This window comes from Lolium perenne, chromosome 6 (assembly GCF_019359855.2).
Source record: "Lolium perenne isolate Kyuss_39 chromosome 6, Kyuss_2.0, whole genome shotgun sequence".
Taxonomy (NCBI): Eukaryota; Viridiplantae; Streptophyta; class Magnoliopsida; order Poales; family Poaceae; genus Lolium; species Lolium perenne.
Genome location: NC_067249.2, coordinates 24,381,232 through 24,399,110, shown reverse-complemented (window position 1 = coordinate 24,399,110; position 17,879 = coordinate 24,381,232). Strand labels below are relative to the sequence as shown.

The 17,879-nt window shown below is 46.1% G+C and overlaps 2 protein-coding genes across 2 annotated transcripts; both read left to right on the top strand.

Moving 5' to 3' along the window:
• The first annotated feature begins 3,725 nt into the window (after positions 1-3,725).
• Positions 3,726-5,073, top strand: LOC127308594 (probable xyloglucan endotransglucosylase/hydrolase protein 30). Its single transcript, XM_051339456.2, has 2 exons — positions 3,726-4,058; positions 4,199-5,073. Exons 1-2 carry the CDS (start codon positions 3,863-3,865, stop codon positions 4,993-4,995), a joined length of 993 nt encoding a protein of 330 aa, XP_051195416.1. The 5' UTR covers positions 3,726-3,862; the 3' UTR covers positions 4,996-5,073.
• Positions 5,074-7,531: 2,458 nt separating this feature from the next.
• On the top strand, positions 7,532-10,242 carry LOC127308595 (uncharacterized). Its single transcript, XM_051339457.1, has 2 exons — positions 7,532-7,850; positions 9,613-10,242. Exons 1-2 carry the CDS (start codon positions 7,720-7,722, stop codon positions 10,061-10,063), a joined length of 582 nt encoding a protein of 193 aa, XP_051195417.1. The 5' UTR covers positions 7,532-7,719; the 3' UTR covers positions 10,064-10,242.
• The last annotated feature ends 7,637 nt before the right edge of the window (positions 10,243-17,879 follow it).

Sequence of the window (17,879 nt, the reverse complement as noted above, 5' to 3'; positions counted from 1 at the left end):
ATTTTTGTGACATATATAACCACTATTTGTGAGAATTCTGCTGGATTACCTAAGAAACTTTGGATGTGGCTTTACCCCCATCTTATCAGTTTGCATGTTCTCTTAGAAATGAATGAGATGTTAGGACAATGTGGCATGACAAAAATGTATGCATAAATTTCGGAGGGCGTGTCACCCATAACTATGTCCAGCATTCTCTTCTCCATACGTTCTATTCCTTGTCAGGCTAGCCATAGTGCTAGTATCATGCACATTGGTCCCACAAAAATGTTGATGTGGAAGCTAATTAAGGAGGAGAGAGAAGATTAGAGTAACATAGGTAGATACTGTATCATAGCGCATGTCACGAGAAAAGTTAATGCCAAACAAATCTTGTGCACAAATTTGCATTGAGATTCTAAAAAGCAATAAATATAGCATCACTATGATATTACTTCATGATACTAACCACTATAAAGATAGTACCATATACATGTATCATATGCATGATAGTACTATATGATACTTACCACTATGGCCAACCTCATTCTCTTAACTTGAGGAACCGAAGCGAGGACCCTGAATTCTATGAAAGTGACGAGGGGGTATCAGCGGAATAGCCATACACGCGCGTGTGCCACTTGCCAATGCAGTGTGCTACTCTTGATCCCTCGGCGATTCATAGTAAAAACTAGGTGACAACCCCGCGCGTTGCAGCGGGAAATCATGTTGAACATTTGTTTGCTCCACAAACAGATCACATAAAATGATGACATAAAATTGTAAACATAACTATTATTAATGGGTATTATGTAAGCATTTACATTGTATCGAGCTGTAAAAACATGTACTGAATAGTATGACCATAGAGAGTGTTCAACAACATTTTGTTGTTAAATCCAACAGTTAGTTGATTGAACATGAATTACTCCTATATGTAATGATGATACATTACAAAGAAAATGATTTAAAAAAAATCGCAGCACCTCCATGTTCCATTAGACCCATGTGCCAATACATTACAAAGAAAATGATTTATGAAAGTTCAATAAAATCGCCGGTGACAAAGCATTACCTATTTGATCTTTCCAAGTGAAGATAAAGCCCAGTCATAATTCTGGGTACTGCCCAGAAATGAAGTGGGGCAAACTATGTAGTTGACTAACTCCAACACCTTAATATATAGTTGTAAATTCTGATATGTACAAAGCATATGCAAATTATTTACCATAAAATCTGAAAATTCTTTTCGTGCCAGTCGCATAGCTCTATTCAGTTATATATATTTTGGTATCAAATTTTGTTATCCAGCCATGGTTTTTTATACCCAAATTAGGGATACTAACTATGCTGGATAGAACCAAACTTCCGGACATCCCAATATAAAAGCTTTAGGCAGCATGGTTGTCAAAGATTAAAAGATGAAGCTGTGAATATCATCGACGCGGAGATTCTACAACGGCGTGGGGGTCCCTGGCTTATCCAACGGCCACGGACATGCTAAGATGTGTGCCATTCATATTACACAAAACAACCTGCACTTGTCCATTTTCCTTCCCTTATGGCAGCCAAGGTGTACCGTGTACATCTCAGCCCAGCGAGCTAGAACAGGTTTGGCAATTCCCCCGGAGCGGAGGCAGGCGCATCACGGCTAGAGCACGGCGCCGGCGAAGAGGTTGGGGAACGACCATTTGTTGTATGCGCGGTGCAGGCGGTGATTGCTGCATCTTGGCCGAGGGTCCAAATCCCTGGATTTTCTCCCTCTTCCATGTTTTTCTCCGATTGGTTTCCATGTTTTCCAAATCACGGTTTGCCCTACGTGGTTGGTTTCCATGCTTTCCAAGATCTGATTTATGTTTGATTCTTTCAATATGGATTTGGTCTAAGATCTGATTTGCTTCTGTCTGATACTTGCAATATGGATTTGGTTCGAGTCTTGCTTCCATTTGTTGATTCTCAATTTCTTACATAGTGAGAAAGAGCTTCCTTGATTGATTCGTACATGGCTGATTCTATTCCTACCCGGAATGGAAGAGGGAAAACTACGGGCACTGTTCTGTACCTAAACCAAGGACTAATCAATCAAAATTTTACGAAACATAGGGCGTTTTCTGCAATCTGTGGAAGAGATCTGCACGAATCTTACAGCAGAGTGGACGTCCCGGATAAGCCCGGGACGCCCACATATATGTAGACACTGATTTCCGGAATATCATGGGTCAAATTGTTCTTCCTTTTCCTTGTATACAAATCAGAAAGAGATCGGCTGTGGTCTATACCTCCCTCACCTGTAGCATAAAACAACTGTCTTACTGTATAAATAGTTCACGTGCATACTAATCGATGGAAAATAATCTGAAAGGAACTACTAATTAAATTCAAGAAGCGTACGCCTGAAAAATGTGGTACCAACATACATTTAAATTCTTGATTCATCCTTTTTCTGTATAATAACAAATACTTGTAGATTCAGAGCTCAAGATCTGGTGATACTAACTTAGTAGTAGGCAAAATTAGCCGGCTGTTCTCGGTCTTCAACTGCACCAAATAGAAGATCTGCATCAGGAATAGGGAACCATCAAAAGTTTTTCTTTCCCTAGTAGCATAGAAATAGGATCCAAGAGAAGCCTCCGTCAGTTCCAGAACTGAGCGGATTGAAATCCCATCTGCAAGGAAAAAAATCGCAGAACAGTGACATAATAAGCAACGCAAATATGTCGGCTCAATTTATCAAATCAGACAACTTGGTGGTCAGAACAAAGTATACTATATTATCACTCCCCATGCCTATCGAGTCATCCTGAGAGGCGCTCTAAAAAAAAGTCAATCCTGAGAGGCAAGAATACTCTCCATGCCAATCGAGTTATACTGAGAGGCAAGACAAAATCTATCTGCAAGAGAGAAACATGCGTAGACGGCAGCGACATTCCCTAGCATCAGGTAAGATCGAGAATCAAGCTTTAGGGAGATCGACTGCATCTTCCAAATTGTGAAGCACCTGAAGAAGTCGAGAACCGAGGTAGAGAAGATGCATCAGAGGAAGGAGATGTATCTCAAGGGGTAGACGGCAGAGGCCGCAACCGGATTGACGCTAGTCGGGCGGAAGCGAAGTCATGGAGGCCAGACGACGATGCATATGATGCATCGCGCTGGAGCGCGAAGTATTTATCGGCACCATTATTCCTCCGGCTGCCTCTATGGATTTATTATCCACGATCTACGCGCACACATGGAGGTGAGCTGGAGGGAAAGAGACGGTGGTGGTTTCTTTATGAGTGGAGGATGGAGGAGACGAAGTGGGGGAGAGGAAGAGGGTCCGCCGTCTTTTGGTTTCTCGGAAGGATCAGCTGAGCAGGGCAGGCTAATGAAAGTTGAGCTGGCCGTTAAACGTGCATTTGCAGATCGCATATCCAAATTTGATCGAACGGATCTGATTATACAGGTGACGTGGCTCACTGAGAAATCAGCTTGCAAACATTAAATGCACATAGTGGGGATCAACTTTATAGATATTATAGATGAGTTTAAGGGTCACTACACCCCATATTTTGCAAATTTGTGGATATATTTGCACATCCCAAGACGAGTTTTTAGGCGAGTGCACACTATTTTGCAAATTTGTGCGGCTATTTGCAAATGGGGCACATGTATTTAACTCTTGAAAATTCGATCTGATAAACCGACGCGGAATTGATTTACTATTTAAGGTAAATATACTCGCATGCTGCTATTCTGGCGCAGTGATTTTCTTGGGCCGGTCACGGACGGTCTCCCCTCCTTCGCTCGCTCCACCATTAGCGACGACGTTTCGGCCACCGATACCTAGCTAGCTAATTAAGCTTCCGTTGAGAGGAGAGAGACGCGGTGGCGGCCCGCCGGCGGCATGCTTCGTCTGGCGTCGATCGTGCTGGCGGTGGTGTTCTTGGTCTTGCCGGCAGCGTCGCCGTCCGCGGCGGCAGCGGTGGACGTGACGGCGACGGTGCCCTTCCAGAAGGTGTACACGCCGCTGTTCGGGTTCGACAACATCCTCCGCTCCTCCGACGACCGCACCGTCAGCCTCCTCCTCGACCGCTCCACCGGTACGTACCACAATTTCTCGGCCGTTCATGGCATGCGCACGCATGGCGGCTTAATTTCATCCATTAATTTGTTCAATCGATCCATTATATTAATTGATAAACGCGTTCTTGCTTGCATGAATGAATGAATTGATGGGCAGGGTCTGGGTTCATCTCGTCGTCGATGTACCACCACGGCTTCTTCAGCGCCTCCATCAAGCTCCCGTCCGACTACACCGCCGGCGTGGTGGTGGCCTTCTACACCTCCAACGGCGACGTGTTCCACAAGACGCACGACGAGTTGGACTTCGAGTTCCTGGGCAACATCCGGGGCAAGCCGTGGCGGATCCAGACCAACGTGTACGGCAACGGCAGCGTGAGCCGTGGCCGGGAGGAGCGCTACGTGCTGCCCTTCGACCCCACCACCGAGTTCCACCGCTACTCCATCCTCTGGACCCGCGACGCCGTCGCCTTCTACGTCGACGACGTCCCCATCCGGCACGTCAGCCGCTCGCGAGCCGGCGGCGACTTCCCGTCCAAGCCCATGTCCATCTACGGCACCGTCTGGGACGGCTCCAACTGGGCCACCTCGGGGGGCCGCTACCGCGTCAACTACCAACACGGGCCCTTCGTCGCCTCCTTCACCGACCTCGCCCTCGCCGGCTGCCCCGTCGACCAGATGCTGCCCGCCCATGGCTGTGCCGAGGCGGTGGCGGCGTCGGACCCCGCCGTGATGACGCTCGCCAAGCTGCAGGCGATGCGGCGGTTCAGGGAGCGCAACATGGTTTACTCCTACTGCTACGACAAGAGGCGGTACCCGGTGCCCTTCGCGGAGTGCGACATCGTCGAGTCGGAGAGCAAGAGGTTCAAGGATAGTGGACACCTCCGGCTTGCGCTCAGGCGCCGCCGCACGGGACGCCGGCCGGGGAGGGCCGGCGGTGCCAAGGCCGACATGTAGCATAGATCAAGAAATCATATTTGGGTTAGAGACGGAACTTGATTATCGGTTTGCTAAATCAAAAGGTCGATCATCTGAGATCTTCTTAGCTCCGAGTCGGGGGCACTGAGACTAACGAAGGGTGATTAGATTACACGGCCAGTATAATGACTTAAACACGATTCAAACTTTTTAAATTAATAAGGCCGTTGCCGGATGCTGAAAAACAGCATACAAACATCGATGAACAAGCAAACGAAAGATTACAGAGAAAACAACTTGCCATCAAGAGCGGAGGGGAAACAACGCCTATGTCTTTAACTATATAGTTAGTTAAACTTTAAGCAAAAACCGGTGCAATACAAGAAAATAGGGCCCCTATATACTACATGAATAATAGAGATGATTTTTTATATTCTAATAGCAACTTGAAGAAGACATTACATAAGTACAAATTAGTCATGATTTTATCCGTGACAATGTCCAAGTCAAAAAGCAGCTACATTTATCCAATAAAATAGTAGCTCGGCCAAAATAGCATCGCAAACTCATTTGGGCTTATATGAACTCCTCTTTTCGCTTTCTTCTTTTTCCACAAGAGGAACACAAATGCTACATGAACTATGACATGAAACCAATCAAAAGTTGAAACAAATGTACCTGGAGGAGAGATGAATTGAATGGAACTCGTGCTTAGTAAATTCATGCAACACCATTTTTTTCGATATGGGAGCAGCGCCCTAGTTCCTGCATCAGTCGATGCACATGGCCAAAATTTTATTTCAAAGTACAGGTACATTAGTATTTAAAAGTTTACAATGACGGAATAGATAAGGTCGATACATGAATCAATCATAGGAAAATGAGGCACATAAACAGATTAGCCATTATCTATTCAATTAATATGCTGCCATCCAGTAGCCTGAAAAAAGAAGTCCCGAGCAACCATCAATAGCCGGTTGTATCCAGTATCCATATCCTCCCGTTGATCCTCCGGGAGAAGGAAAGCCCATAGCTGGACCCAATGAACAACTCGCCGAATAACCTACAAAAAATTAGTGCCCTTTTGTTCATTAAAAATAATATCATTTTGAGTTCTCCAAATAGACCAACAAAGAGCTGAAACGCCAATACGAATAATATCTTTGTTAACCTTTCGCACTTCATTTAACCAATTACCAAACATATTAGTGATATTCATCGGTGGTGGAATATTGTAAGCTAGATAAACCATGAGCCATACAATTTTGGTAAAAGGACAGGCAAGAAACAAATGGTTGAATGTCTCAGCAGAATCACAAAAACAACAAATTTGACACTCATTCCACTTCCTCTTAGCTAGATTATCTTTAGTTAGGAGTACTTTATTACTAAGGAACCACATGCAAACTTTGATTTTCAAAGGAATCTTTAATTTCCACATGTATTTTCGAAGAAATCTAGTATGATCATCCATCAAATCTAGATACATCGATTAAACAGTAAAGAAACCATAATCTGTAAGTCTCCAAACAAACCTATCAGACTCAATCGATAAAGTGACTGAAATTAACCGCTCACATAGATGCAGCCATTGACTCCACTTGTGGTCATTTAGACCCCTTCTAAATGAAATGTTGATAGGTGTATGAGCGAGTACCGTGGAAACCGAAACACTTTTATGTTGCACAATATTGTACAAAAGAATATTGTTGTGCTAGAGGCGAATCCCCTATCCACACATCCTCCCAAAAACGCACATTTGCACCGTTTCCAATTTTAAAATACCCTCTAATGAAAAAATCATGTTTCACACCCATCAGACCTTTCCGAAAAGGAGAATCTGTGGGCTTGACCTCAACTTGCGCCAACGTTTTATTTTTAAGATATTTATTGTGCAATTATTGCCGCCACAGTCCTTCCTCAGTTATGAGCTTAAACAACCATTTACTGAGTAGACATCTGTTTCTTAAACTCAAGCACTTCAATCCCAAGCCCTCCATGCTCTTTTGGTCTGCACACCATATTCCACTTTGTTAATCTATATTTCTTCTTGTTCTCATCAGATTGCCAAAAGGAATTGGAACGATAATAATCTAACCTTTTCCTAACCCCTTTTGGAATCTCCAAAAAAAAAAGAGTATGAACATTGGTAAGCTTGTTAAAACTGGATTTGTAAGTACAAACCTATCTCTGTACGATAGCATTTTGCTACGCCAGCATCCAAGCTTCGAAACAAAACGACTCTCTACTGGATTCCACTCCGCATTACGAAACAAAACACCAAATTGCGTCGCGGTTCATGTACTTCAGTTGTAAATTGGTTTGCAACTGAAACTGTTCAAGTTACAAGTGAGATGCAACTAAAGAAATGCCTCCAAACTAATAGTATTAAACTTGCTTTCTGATTGTGAGAACTGGTCACATCCAAAAGAAATTCCTGCGCTTGGACTCGGACCGAGCGGGTCCGGCAACCGGCTGCGCTTCAGCTCAGCCGGAAGTCGCAATATCGCATCACGGCTGACGTGGCAGCAAGCACAAGAAGACCAAACCCCTCTCGCAAGGCTTTCGCAGCACAGACTTGGCTTGAGCAGAGCACCCAGCATCTTTCCTGGAAAGAATTATACCTTCTCGTCCTTGGCTTACTTATTTACCGCTTTGCCCCTCCCCCACGAATCGAAATCGATCCGCCTTCCTTCCTTTTCATCCAAATCGCCAAATCGACTCGCCGCCTCCGCAAAACCCCGCCGCCGCCGCCGGAGAGTGATGGTGCTGTGGGAGCTGACGGCGATCACGGCCTACTTCCTCGGCCTCAGGCGGACGTACCGCCTCGCGCTCCGCGGCCAGCGCCGCCTCATCGGCCCCAACCACCCCAAGGTCCGGGACTTCGTATACAGGTAATCCCCCAGCTCCCCTCTGCTCCCCTACGGACGGACGGCTCTGTGTCTGTTTGTTCCCTCCCCTTCGTGGGCTGTCTAGGTGGTTCATTGGGCATGCTCGCTTGTCCATCAGTCAAACCAACCAATGCTTAACCCGTGCCGTTGTCGTCTGCTGGACCGGCAAACCATACTGTGAAAAACAAGAACAATGGATGCAGCACCAGAGCAAGAGTTTGCTTCAGGTTTGTTTTTAGCAGCAGCTTGAGCTCAAATACATAGCAAAGCTGCTAACTGTTTGGGTGCCTTGCTTAGGGACTAGCACGCTAGGACGTGCTTCTACCTCCTTGTATGCAGGCCATAATGTGACCGATTTACAGTTTCGCGTGCGCTGCCTGCCTTTCATTTCATCCGCAGCAGGGGGATGCCTAGTCCAGTGTGACCGTAGCTCTAAGTTCCTTCTGATGTCGAAAATAGACCGATGGTCAGTTAACATACACAAGCTGTCAGATCCCAGACATGAAGGCAGGCAGGGCCGGCTCTCCCGTTATCAACCAAGGGGGCATACCTGCTGTATTGGGGTTTTCTGCTGTCTCCCTGTGGTATAGGCTTGTAACTGGGAGGTTCCATCTCTTACTGGTCCAGCGTTTATAGCTTTATACAACAAATTTACATGGTAAAGCAGTCTACAGAATCGTGACAGGTGTATCGACTTTAGTGCGTTACACTTTCGAGCCTCTTTCCGATTTGCGTACATAGTCTTGAGTTAATTTTGTTAAGGAGTACAAGTGTTGGTCTAGGTGTCTAGGAGTCCGTATTTGTTAGATTTACTATTGTGTACCACAAGTCAGATGTACTACATATTGTGGCCTTTGCCCCCCTGTTAATACAAGCTGTTGTTTATCTAACATGGTATCAGTGCCAGGTTAGGGTTTTTTCTGCACGTCGTAACTCCGTGCTGCTTGGTTGGATCGGAAAACTTTTTTTTTAGTTCTTCTTTCTTCCGATCAATTCCGTCGCTGCTTGACAATTCCACCATTGTTGTTGGTTGACTGCCCCTTGCTGCGCCAGATCGATACCACCAGCTCCACCTTGCTTCTGCTATAGATCAACCCGCATTCCTTGGTAGATTGATTTTGCTCTTCATTCTGCTGCTGCTGTTGTCATCTCGCTACTTTTGTCTTGATTTGCTACCTGCTTACCTTAGACTACTGTTGAAACATAAACATTAGCAAACAAACCTTGCATGAGACTCGTTTCACCTTGTAAGTTGTTATTATTGTTCACGTCTATTGAGCCTGAACTGTCTCTGAATAGTTGCGACCGGACAGTTATGATCACACTGCCTTTCTCTCATTCCATCCAGTCTCCTGTGTGGCTGTGTGGGATTCAACCGCTGTATGAAAACCACAATTTCAGCAGCTCTGTTTAATCTTTTGATCACTGCTCTTTATTCAACTTCGGGGTGTCTGAATCTGGTTTCATGTCTTGATCCTGTATTGTTTTGTAAACCTGATGATGTCTGCCGTACTGAATCTGGTCATAACTTCTTTGTAAGAATTAAAGAATTCAGATAGCCTCTTCTGATAGATATAATAAACTTGTTCGGTTTTTACAATAGGATCATTGAACAGAACTAGTGGTGAACTATTTCCATCAACACTCGAGATGAATTTGCTTAATGATTATCACTGTATTTTGGGACTAAATAGGCCTGATGTCAGTTTACAATGCTAGCCAAAATCATGATTGGTCTGATCCTTTTCTCCTCCATGTAATCCAGGAGAACACGTAGTATTTTCGACGTTGCAGTCTCAGTGCACAAGAAAATTCAGGAGAGGGACTTGGAAGTTGGTCGGAATGTCGGGAACGCGATCCTTCGCTGGCTCGACCGCATGAAGCCGTCGGCGCAGATTCGCCCCCATCCTCCAGGCCTGCCGAGCGGCAGCTCAGAGCAGTACAGGCATCTCTCGACCATGAATAAGGCTGCGGGAGCCCAGAAGCCTGCATCCAAGACTTCGACGCATGATTCCAGCGGGAAGATGCTGTTCTCTCCCCTGAACATCCGACCCAAGTCCTTCCCTATCCTCCCCACGATGATGCAGTCCACCAGAATCAGTGCGAGCAGCCAGTGCAGGCGCATCTCCTCCTCGCCATTCCCGTCCGTCACTGCCAGAAGGAAGGACATGATGGAGGGCGTTTTCAGGAAGGACATTGCGCAGATGATGTTGTAAGGAGGTTTCTATAGCTAGATGTTCTGTTTTTTTTTTGTAATCTGAACATTGTTACTACTTGACTGGAACTTGGCCGAGAACAAATCTCTCACTAAAAGTCTTGTAATAATGGTGGAGTGCTGAACATAATATTTGTTGCTCTACCAGCTTCGGCCAATGCTATATTTTCTGACCAATCATCAGACTGTAGTAGTATATTCGATAATGCCCGCAGGTTGATGTAATACATGTTCTCTTCCGTGTCACACTTACCGTGTCAGAAGCATCAGGTCAGGTCACCAGCATATTAATAAAACTATGTGGTAATTAGAGTATCATGTCAGATCACATACATAAGAACCATGTCACATTGCATATTAAAATGTGCTATGTAGTATCTACGTTTACTTGTTTTCAGTTTATATCATATCCTGATAAGAGAAGCCCTGTGTTCGGGAACGCGGACGAATAGCGCCCGGGCTTGGGTGGTCTGGAAATCAGAATACCAACTGTGCGGTGATGCAGGCACTGCTGATCATTAAATGATGCTAATGCGCGTACATGGCAACGTGCCGTACGTGGTACATACATGCGCAATGGATACGATTCTGGAGCAAGCGAATTTAATGCTGATAGGTAGAAGGTGATCAGAATTAAATTCAGTGCCAGGTGCGGGTCGGCTTTGGAACAGGTTTACATGATGCCCGCGGTTTCCGTGGATCATGTTCCATTCCATGTCGTGGGGTCTGATTCAATTCCTTTCTTTTTGCGTGTGTTGCTTCTGAAATTAGAGGATATCCAGCCGTTTGACCTCGGGCGAAAATCTGAATTTATTAACAAGATTGTATGTAAAAAGGATGTGGGGAGCAATATTTTTTCAGTCGCACCCCTCCTTTCGCCCATCAGCGGCGATAGATTCAAAATATTGTCTCCCTGCTACACAAAAAAATCGCCAATGTCCGGCGATCGGATCAGCCACATTCTGACGATCGAAACTAGACGATTACAGGCTCCATTGGCGCTCTCGTCCTGAGCAACGGCGTCTGGCGCGGTATCGGGCATTGCATCGGCGTCTGGCGCGGCATCGTCAGACGAAGCATCGGGGTCTACAGTTGTGGAAGCGGCGGGAGTAGACGTCCGTCGCCCTTGCCTCCTCTTGTGTGAAGCTCGGGCTCGACGCGGCGGCCATGGAGCCCGACGTGATCATCTCGTGCATCACAGGCTCATTTGGCGGCGGCATCCCGGGGTTGGAGAAGGGGAGCGGCCCAAGTCTCAGGGCAGGCGAGAAGGCCTCGTACATCGCACCGTCGTACGCCGGCGGTGACGGCGTAAACCCGGCCATGCCGCCGGCGGCGTAGGTGTCATGGAACATGGACGTGGCCGGCGACGCAGGCGAGAAGGAATGAGATCCGACCATACCTTGGGTAGGCCATGGCCCGGGGATGCGCGGCTGGCCGAAGTTGATGGAGATCAGCCTCGCCCGTTCCTCCGCCGCCGCCGCCACCACCCTCTTCGCATTGCACTTCTTCTCCCTCCCCGCCCGGCCGCGAGTTTCATTCCGCCGCCCACTCCGCGTTTGAGATGCCCGGCGGCCTCTGTTTTGGCGCCCGCGGCTTCCTCGCCTTCGGCGCGCCATCGGCGGCAAGCTTCTTCGGCGGCATGGTGGTGGAAGGGAAGAGGAGGAGCTGCAACTGTGGGGGAGAATGGCGGTAGCACCGAATTTCGACGGGAAAAATGGTTCTATGAGGCGCAATTTGGAGGGAAAACGAAATTAATGGAGGGAACTACCAGCGGTGTCGCCGACAACGCGGGCCCGCTCGACGTTTCGCACGTTTTTCTCTCGTCTGGAGTCCCCGAGCGCTCCCCGGGGGCCGGAGATGGCCTGGGCTCTCCGGACGGATGAAAGGCCTAATCCGAACGAAATCGATGAGTCGGGGGCGCGACTGAGCCGTTTTCATTCATCCGGATGAAAAAAAGGCATCCTGAGGGCCGAGGGCCTCATCCGGATGAAAAATCTATCCCTACTTAATCTATCCCTAACCGACATATACTCTAACATCCCCCCGCAGTCGTAGCGGTAGCGTCGTGAACAACTGGAACATCGCGAACGGTCAGACTGGAGAGAAACCGAAGTAGAACCAGTGAGCTGCCTCGTGGACGGTGTCGCGGCGCACTAGCTTGGACTGTAGAGGAAGCTGGTGAGTCTCAGGCGAGGTGGTAGCCCTTTGTGCCGATGTCGAGGTAGCCGAGAGCGTGTGTGCTGCAACCTTGGTCGATGGAGCCGCGCGAGGGATTGCCGTGGTCGATGTCGTGGGCGGGTGCCGGTGTCGATGTAGCCGCAAGCGCGTAGTGCGCGAGGAGAGTGACGGAGACGCGTCGAGGCAGTCGTGGAGGTTGTCGATGCCGAAGTCAATGCAGTTCGAGCCGTCGAGGACGAGGTGCGGCCCTAGTTTTGCCAGAACCAGGCGCACGTCAAGGACGAAGGCATACTTCGGTTTTGCTTGGCGTAGACGTGCGCAGGGTCGGTTGATCAGACCGACGGCGGCGCTACATGTGCCATGGCGTGGACGACGCGAGAGTCGATGGCGGCGTTGTCGATGTAGTCCCGGCCGATGACGGCGAAGACGGACCAGCGATGGAGACCGCGCAGGCGAGACAGCCTGCGGCGTCGCACGTAGGGCCGCCCCGTGTGCGGCGCGTGCGGCTGTGCCGTGTGGTTGATGGCCGGTGCAGGTCGATGCCGTTGTCGGAGTAGAGGCGCAAGTGGACGACGGCGATGGGCGACTCAATCCGATCTATGACGGTAAACCAAAAAAGAAATATGCCGGTTGAGCGACTGGCGACGCAAAAAGAAAACCAATCTACGGATTTAAAAAAAAAGACTCGAGGGCAGCGAATCAACGGATCGGCGGACGAACCCTCATACGGATTGCGCGGCCCCCGGAGTAGATCATGGAGATCGATCTCCCCGGGGGCGGCGCGGCGCGGAAACCTTGCGGCGGCTAGGTCAAGGAGCGTGCCTCTCTGATACCATGTTGAAGGATAAAGGGGATATGCGGAATATAATGGATGTATTATTGAGACTCATGGACGAGTATATATAGGAGTACAAGGGACCGACTTGGAGTAAAGACAAGAAACAAATCTATCCCTACTTAATCTATCCCTAACGGACATATACTCTAACAGTTATTATACAAATGTACGAACACATGGCTGAAGGTGATTGATTTGGACCATGTTGAGCCCAACATGTTCGGTGCCAGGCAAAACGCTGACCCAACGTCCTCTGCCTGCTCGCTGCTCCGTTCGCATCATGGCTGTGGTTACGTCCTGGGTGGTTGGCCGTCCACGCAGTACGTATTCGAAGACCATATATCTACGTCTCCTACAAAGCTCAACATGACGTCACACAAAGAAGCGAACGGACCGATGCTGTGAGGATTTCCGGATCACTCAAGCTCGAGCGTAGTAGCGAGTTTTCGCTGTGTTCGGGCATTATGGCTATGTAGAAATGATGTGGACATGTGGTGTTTGACAACAAGAGTATTTTCTCGGGCATTATGGCTATGTAGAAATGATGTGGACATGTGGTGTTTGACAACAAGAGTATTTTCTCTTCAGTGCAGGTTGCACGCATTGGCTCTGCAACTTATACTTACTTCGGCGACCAATAAGAACATTTGTCACTTTACCTTGTTACTGTGGTGTTTAGGTTGTGTGCATCTCGCTACTTAGATGTCCGATGTAAACACATGATGTTTGAATACCCTTGATGTGATGTTTTCGAGCCAATAAAATATAACTCTCTTTATCCGTAATAAGTGTCGGACAATAGTTCACATTAGTCAAATTTGAACTAAAGCTCCAACTCTTATTAGGGATCGTAGGGAGTACCTTTACTAAAAAACAATTTGATTTGCCTAATGTTAAAAAAATTGTTTTGTGCCATCAGTTAATTACACGGTTACACCTACTAATGTTTATGTTGAGTTCCCAGATGTAATAGACTATGCATATAGTATATATTTTAAAACTGTAGGCATAGATGCAATTTTATTCATCAATGCCATAACCTTGTGCTCAATTTGGTTATCTAATTTCTTCATTTCTTGGGAAAATCCGTGCATAATCAAGTAATTTCACCGCATCATGAAAAAGCTGCCATGCCAACAATCTATCCACCTAGTGACCCAATTCATCCGTCTGAACAGGAAAAGATAATATCCTCATCAGTTTGGACGTGGATATCCCCAACCCATCCCTCCTTAACTAGAGACTAAATGCAGACTCAATGCTTGTGGGTCACAGGATCGAGGGCCAGTGGGTGGCTGATGTTGTTGGAAAAGTTGGATCAATGTGTATGGACGACAGGATCAAGCAATAGCAAAATCATGCCATACATTCAAAAGTGGGCTCAGTGGGTGTGGAAGCTAGGATTCCGCAACAATATTATCCTGACAGCTAGTTTTCACTTCTATACAAGCGATATCCGGCACGCCAGGTCGGACGTGTGGTGTGCTTACTATGTCTATTTCACTGGCTAACTTTGATCTCCCAATTGCCTCCTAATCCTAAGCCTAAAATTGCCCTCTTGAGGGATTCTGCTTCAGCGGACACCATGCATTGTATACCTGTATGGAAACATATGAAAATCTGAAATACAACGTGCAGGTTGTTTTTATTATATAGTAGTATATGTCATTCATCAACAGTGTTGCCATGGTGTGCAAATTTATTGGCTCATGTGAAGACATGCATCCACCAGATTTATGATGTAAACCTACCATTTTGAATATGTGGGTATGCCTTGCTTAATATAGCTGCATCATGTAAACCTACCACTTTGAATATACTGAGAGTACATGGAAATACACACGAAATACTCGGTTTCACTTACAGTATCTCCCCACAACACAAAAATTGCTAAATTTCCATAACTAGCTATAAAATCTATTACCTTACCGATACATGATCCATTTTTCACTCTCATAGTGATTAGAAACATGTGCTACAGCTGGCTCTTGCGTGAGCCCCACATATCTTCTCTCTCCTCCAATTAAGCATAAATGTACTATTTTAATCCTTATAACTTGCTGACTGAGATGTTATTATACTTGCTCTAAGCACACGTACATGAAACATCATAACTCTCCACAGAGCGAAGTTTAGCAAAACGCACTGACTCCACCAAAGATAAATAATATCCAACATCAAAATAAAAAGAAGTTACATCAAGTATTACAGATTCTTTCTTTTGTGACAACCACAACGTATCATAGCTGTATGAAATTCCACCGTCATTGATACAGATAACCTAACCCCACCTAGACCCAAAGGTGCTAGGTGACCTTCATGTCGTCATCAACATATGTTGTTCGGGTACCAAAGTATCTTCCATATAAACCTGGTCTCCTAGAGAAGGTAATAAAAAAGACATGTATATATATGCTCACTAAAAATGCTACATATGTGCAGTGTACTCCCTCCGTCTATGAATAAATATACACTTTTTTTAGAAGTTAAATATTTTTTAATTTTAACTAACTTTTATATAAAAAAATAGCAATATATGTGACATCAAATTACTATGTTGTTAATTACATGCAAGATGAATTTAGCAATATTAATTTAGTATCAGGAACGCTATTTTTTATGGAGTTGGTGAAAGTTAATAAAATTTGACTTAGGACATGTCTAAACGTACACTTATTTGAGGGTGGAGGGAGTATAGCGTATAAATCTAGGGCGATGCAGGGAGGCCACTGCCTCGTATTTCCCCGGTTGAGGCGAAAGCGGGAGTCCATCGAGGATTGAGCGCCTGGACTGGAGGCCTGCGCGCAGGCCTCATGCGGCTCCGAGAGGCGGCGCCGATCTCGCAGCCGATGGGGATGCGACCGGAGAGGGTATGTGGATGTGGGAGATGACACGTCAGCGGGGATGCAGGGTCAGTGCCACACCAGAAACGGCTAGGAGGGTGGGGACGCCAATGGAGGTGGTCAAGCAGAGGCTAGGTTGGAGATGGGTTGCTCCAAGAAGAAGAAGAGTAGAAGGAGAAAAAGAAAAAGATAGGCAAAAAACGCTAACAGGTGGGTTCTATTCTGACGGAGCCCGCGTGCCACTATAAAATAATTATTTAGCACCTCCTATAACGTTCAAAAGTATTCTACAGATGCTCCTATTGGAGAACCAGTGTGTGCTTGGATGATCAGGAGCAGAGACCAGAGTTTAAACCTTAGGTTTAACACTTTGGTGTCTCATAAAGGTGGAATTGCACGATGTTTTCCTTATAGCGAGACGATGTTCCCCTTATAGCGAGACGCTTATGGTGACTTCGTCAATCTCAAAACCCGTTGGATACATTTATTCGACCCATCGGATACATTTATTCGATGAGTTAATAGCATAAAACCACCGCATTGATGGCGAAATTTACCGTATACTACCAGTTTACGTTTGCGGGACAGAAAATCACCACATTTTGCTCGGTTTTTTGCGGAATGCTCTAAACCCGAATTGAACGCGAATTGACAGGGAATTTGGCTAGTCAGGGTTGTGTTGGAGATATGCCCAAGAGGCAATAATAAAATGGTTATTATAATATATCTTTATGTTTATGATAATGTTTGCATACCATGCTATAATTGTATTAACCGAAACATTGATACATATGTGTTATGTAAACAACAAGGAGTCCCTAGTAAGCCTCTTGTATAACTAGCTTGTTGATTAATAGATAATCATGGTTTCGTGATCATGAACATTGGATGTTATTAATAACAAGCTTATGTCATTGATGAATGATGTAATGGACACACCCAATTAAGCGTAGCATAAGATCACGTCATTAAGTTCATTTGCTATAAGCTTTCGATACATAGTTACCTAATCCTTCGACCATGAGATCATGTAAATCACTTATGCCGGAAGAGTACTTTGATTACATCAAACGCCACTGCGTAAATGGGTGGTTATAAAGGTGGGATTAAGTATTCGGAAAGTATGAGTTGAGGCATATGGATCAAGAGTGGGATATTGTCCATCCCGATGACGGATAGATATACTCTAGGCCCTCTCGGTAGAATGTCGTCTGATTAGCTTGCAAGCATGTGAAAGGTTCACAAGAGATGATATGCCACGGTACGAGTAAAGAGTACTTGTCAGAGACGAGGTTGAACGAGGTATAGAGATACCGATGATCAAACCTCGGACAAGTAAAATATCGCGAGACAAAGGGAATCGGTATCGTATGTAAATGGTTCAATCGATCACTAAGTTATCGTTGAATGTGTGGGAGCCATTATGGATCTCTAGATCCCGCTATTGGTTACTGGTCGGAGATAAGTCTCGACCATGTCTGCATAATTCACGAACCATAGGGTGACACACTTAAGGTTTGATGTCGTTTTAACTAGATATGGAATATGGAATGGAGTTCGAAGTTTTGTTCGGAGTCTCGGATGGGATCCAAGACATCACGAGGAGGTCCGGAATGGTCCGGAGAATAAGATTCATATATTGGAAGTCACTTTCCAAGTTTGGAAATGATCCGGTGCATTTATGGAAGGTTGTTTCTAGAATCATCCGGAATAAATCACTATGGAAGGAGGAGTCTCGGAGGGACTCCACCAACCCTAAACCAGCCAACCAAGTGGGAGGGTGGAGTCCATGGTGGACTCCACCTTCTTGGCCGGCCAACAAAGGGGGAAGGGGAGAGTCCCTGTCCCTCAAGGTTTCGTCCACAAGGCAATTTTTCTGTTGGGGTCTTATTCGAAGACTTTGGGCAAACCCTTGGGGTTCCACCTATATAATGAGGAGGAGAGGGAGGGGCAGCCTT

What these genes read in the sequence shown, in the direction of transcription:
- LOC127308594 (XM_051339456.2), top strand. Translation starts at nt 3,863, where the DNA reads ATGCTTCGTCTGGCGTCGATCGTGCTGGCGGTGGTGTTCTTGGTCTTG. An exon ending in CCTCCTCGACCGCTCCACCG is followed by an intron (nt 4,059 to 4,198) that starts GTACGTACCACA and finishes ATTGATGGGCAG; the next exon opens with GGTCTGGGTTCATCTCGTCG.
- LOC127308595 (XM_051339457.1), top strand. Translation starts at nt 7,720, where the DNA reads ATGGTGCTGTGGGAGCTGACGGCGATCACGGCCTACTTCCTCGGCCTC. An exon ending in GTCCGGGACTTCGTATACAG is followed by an intron (nt 7,851 to 9,612) that starts GTAATCCCCCAG and finishes CATGTAATCCAG; the next exon opens with GAGAACACGTAGTATTTTCG.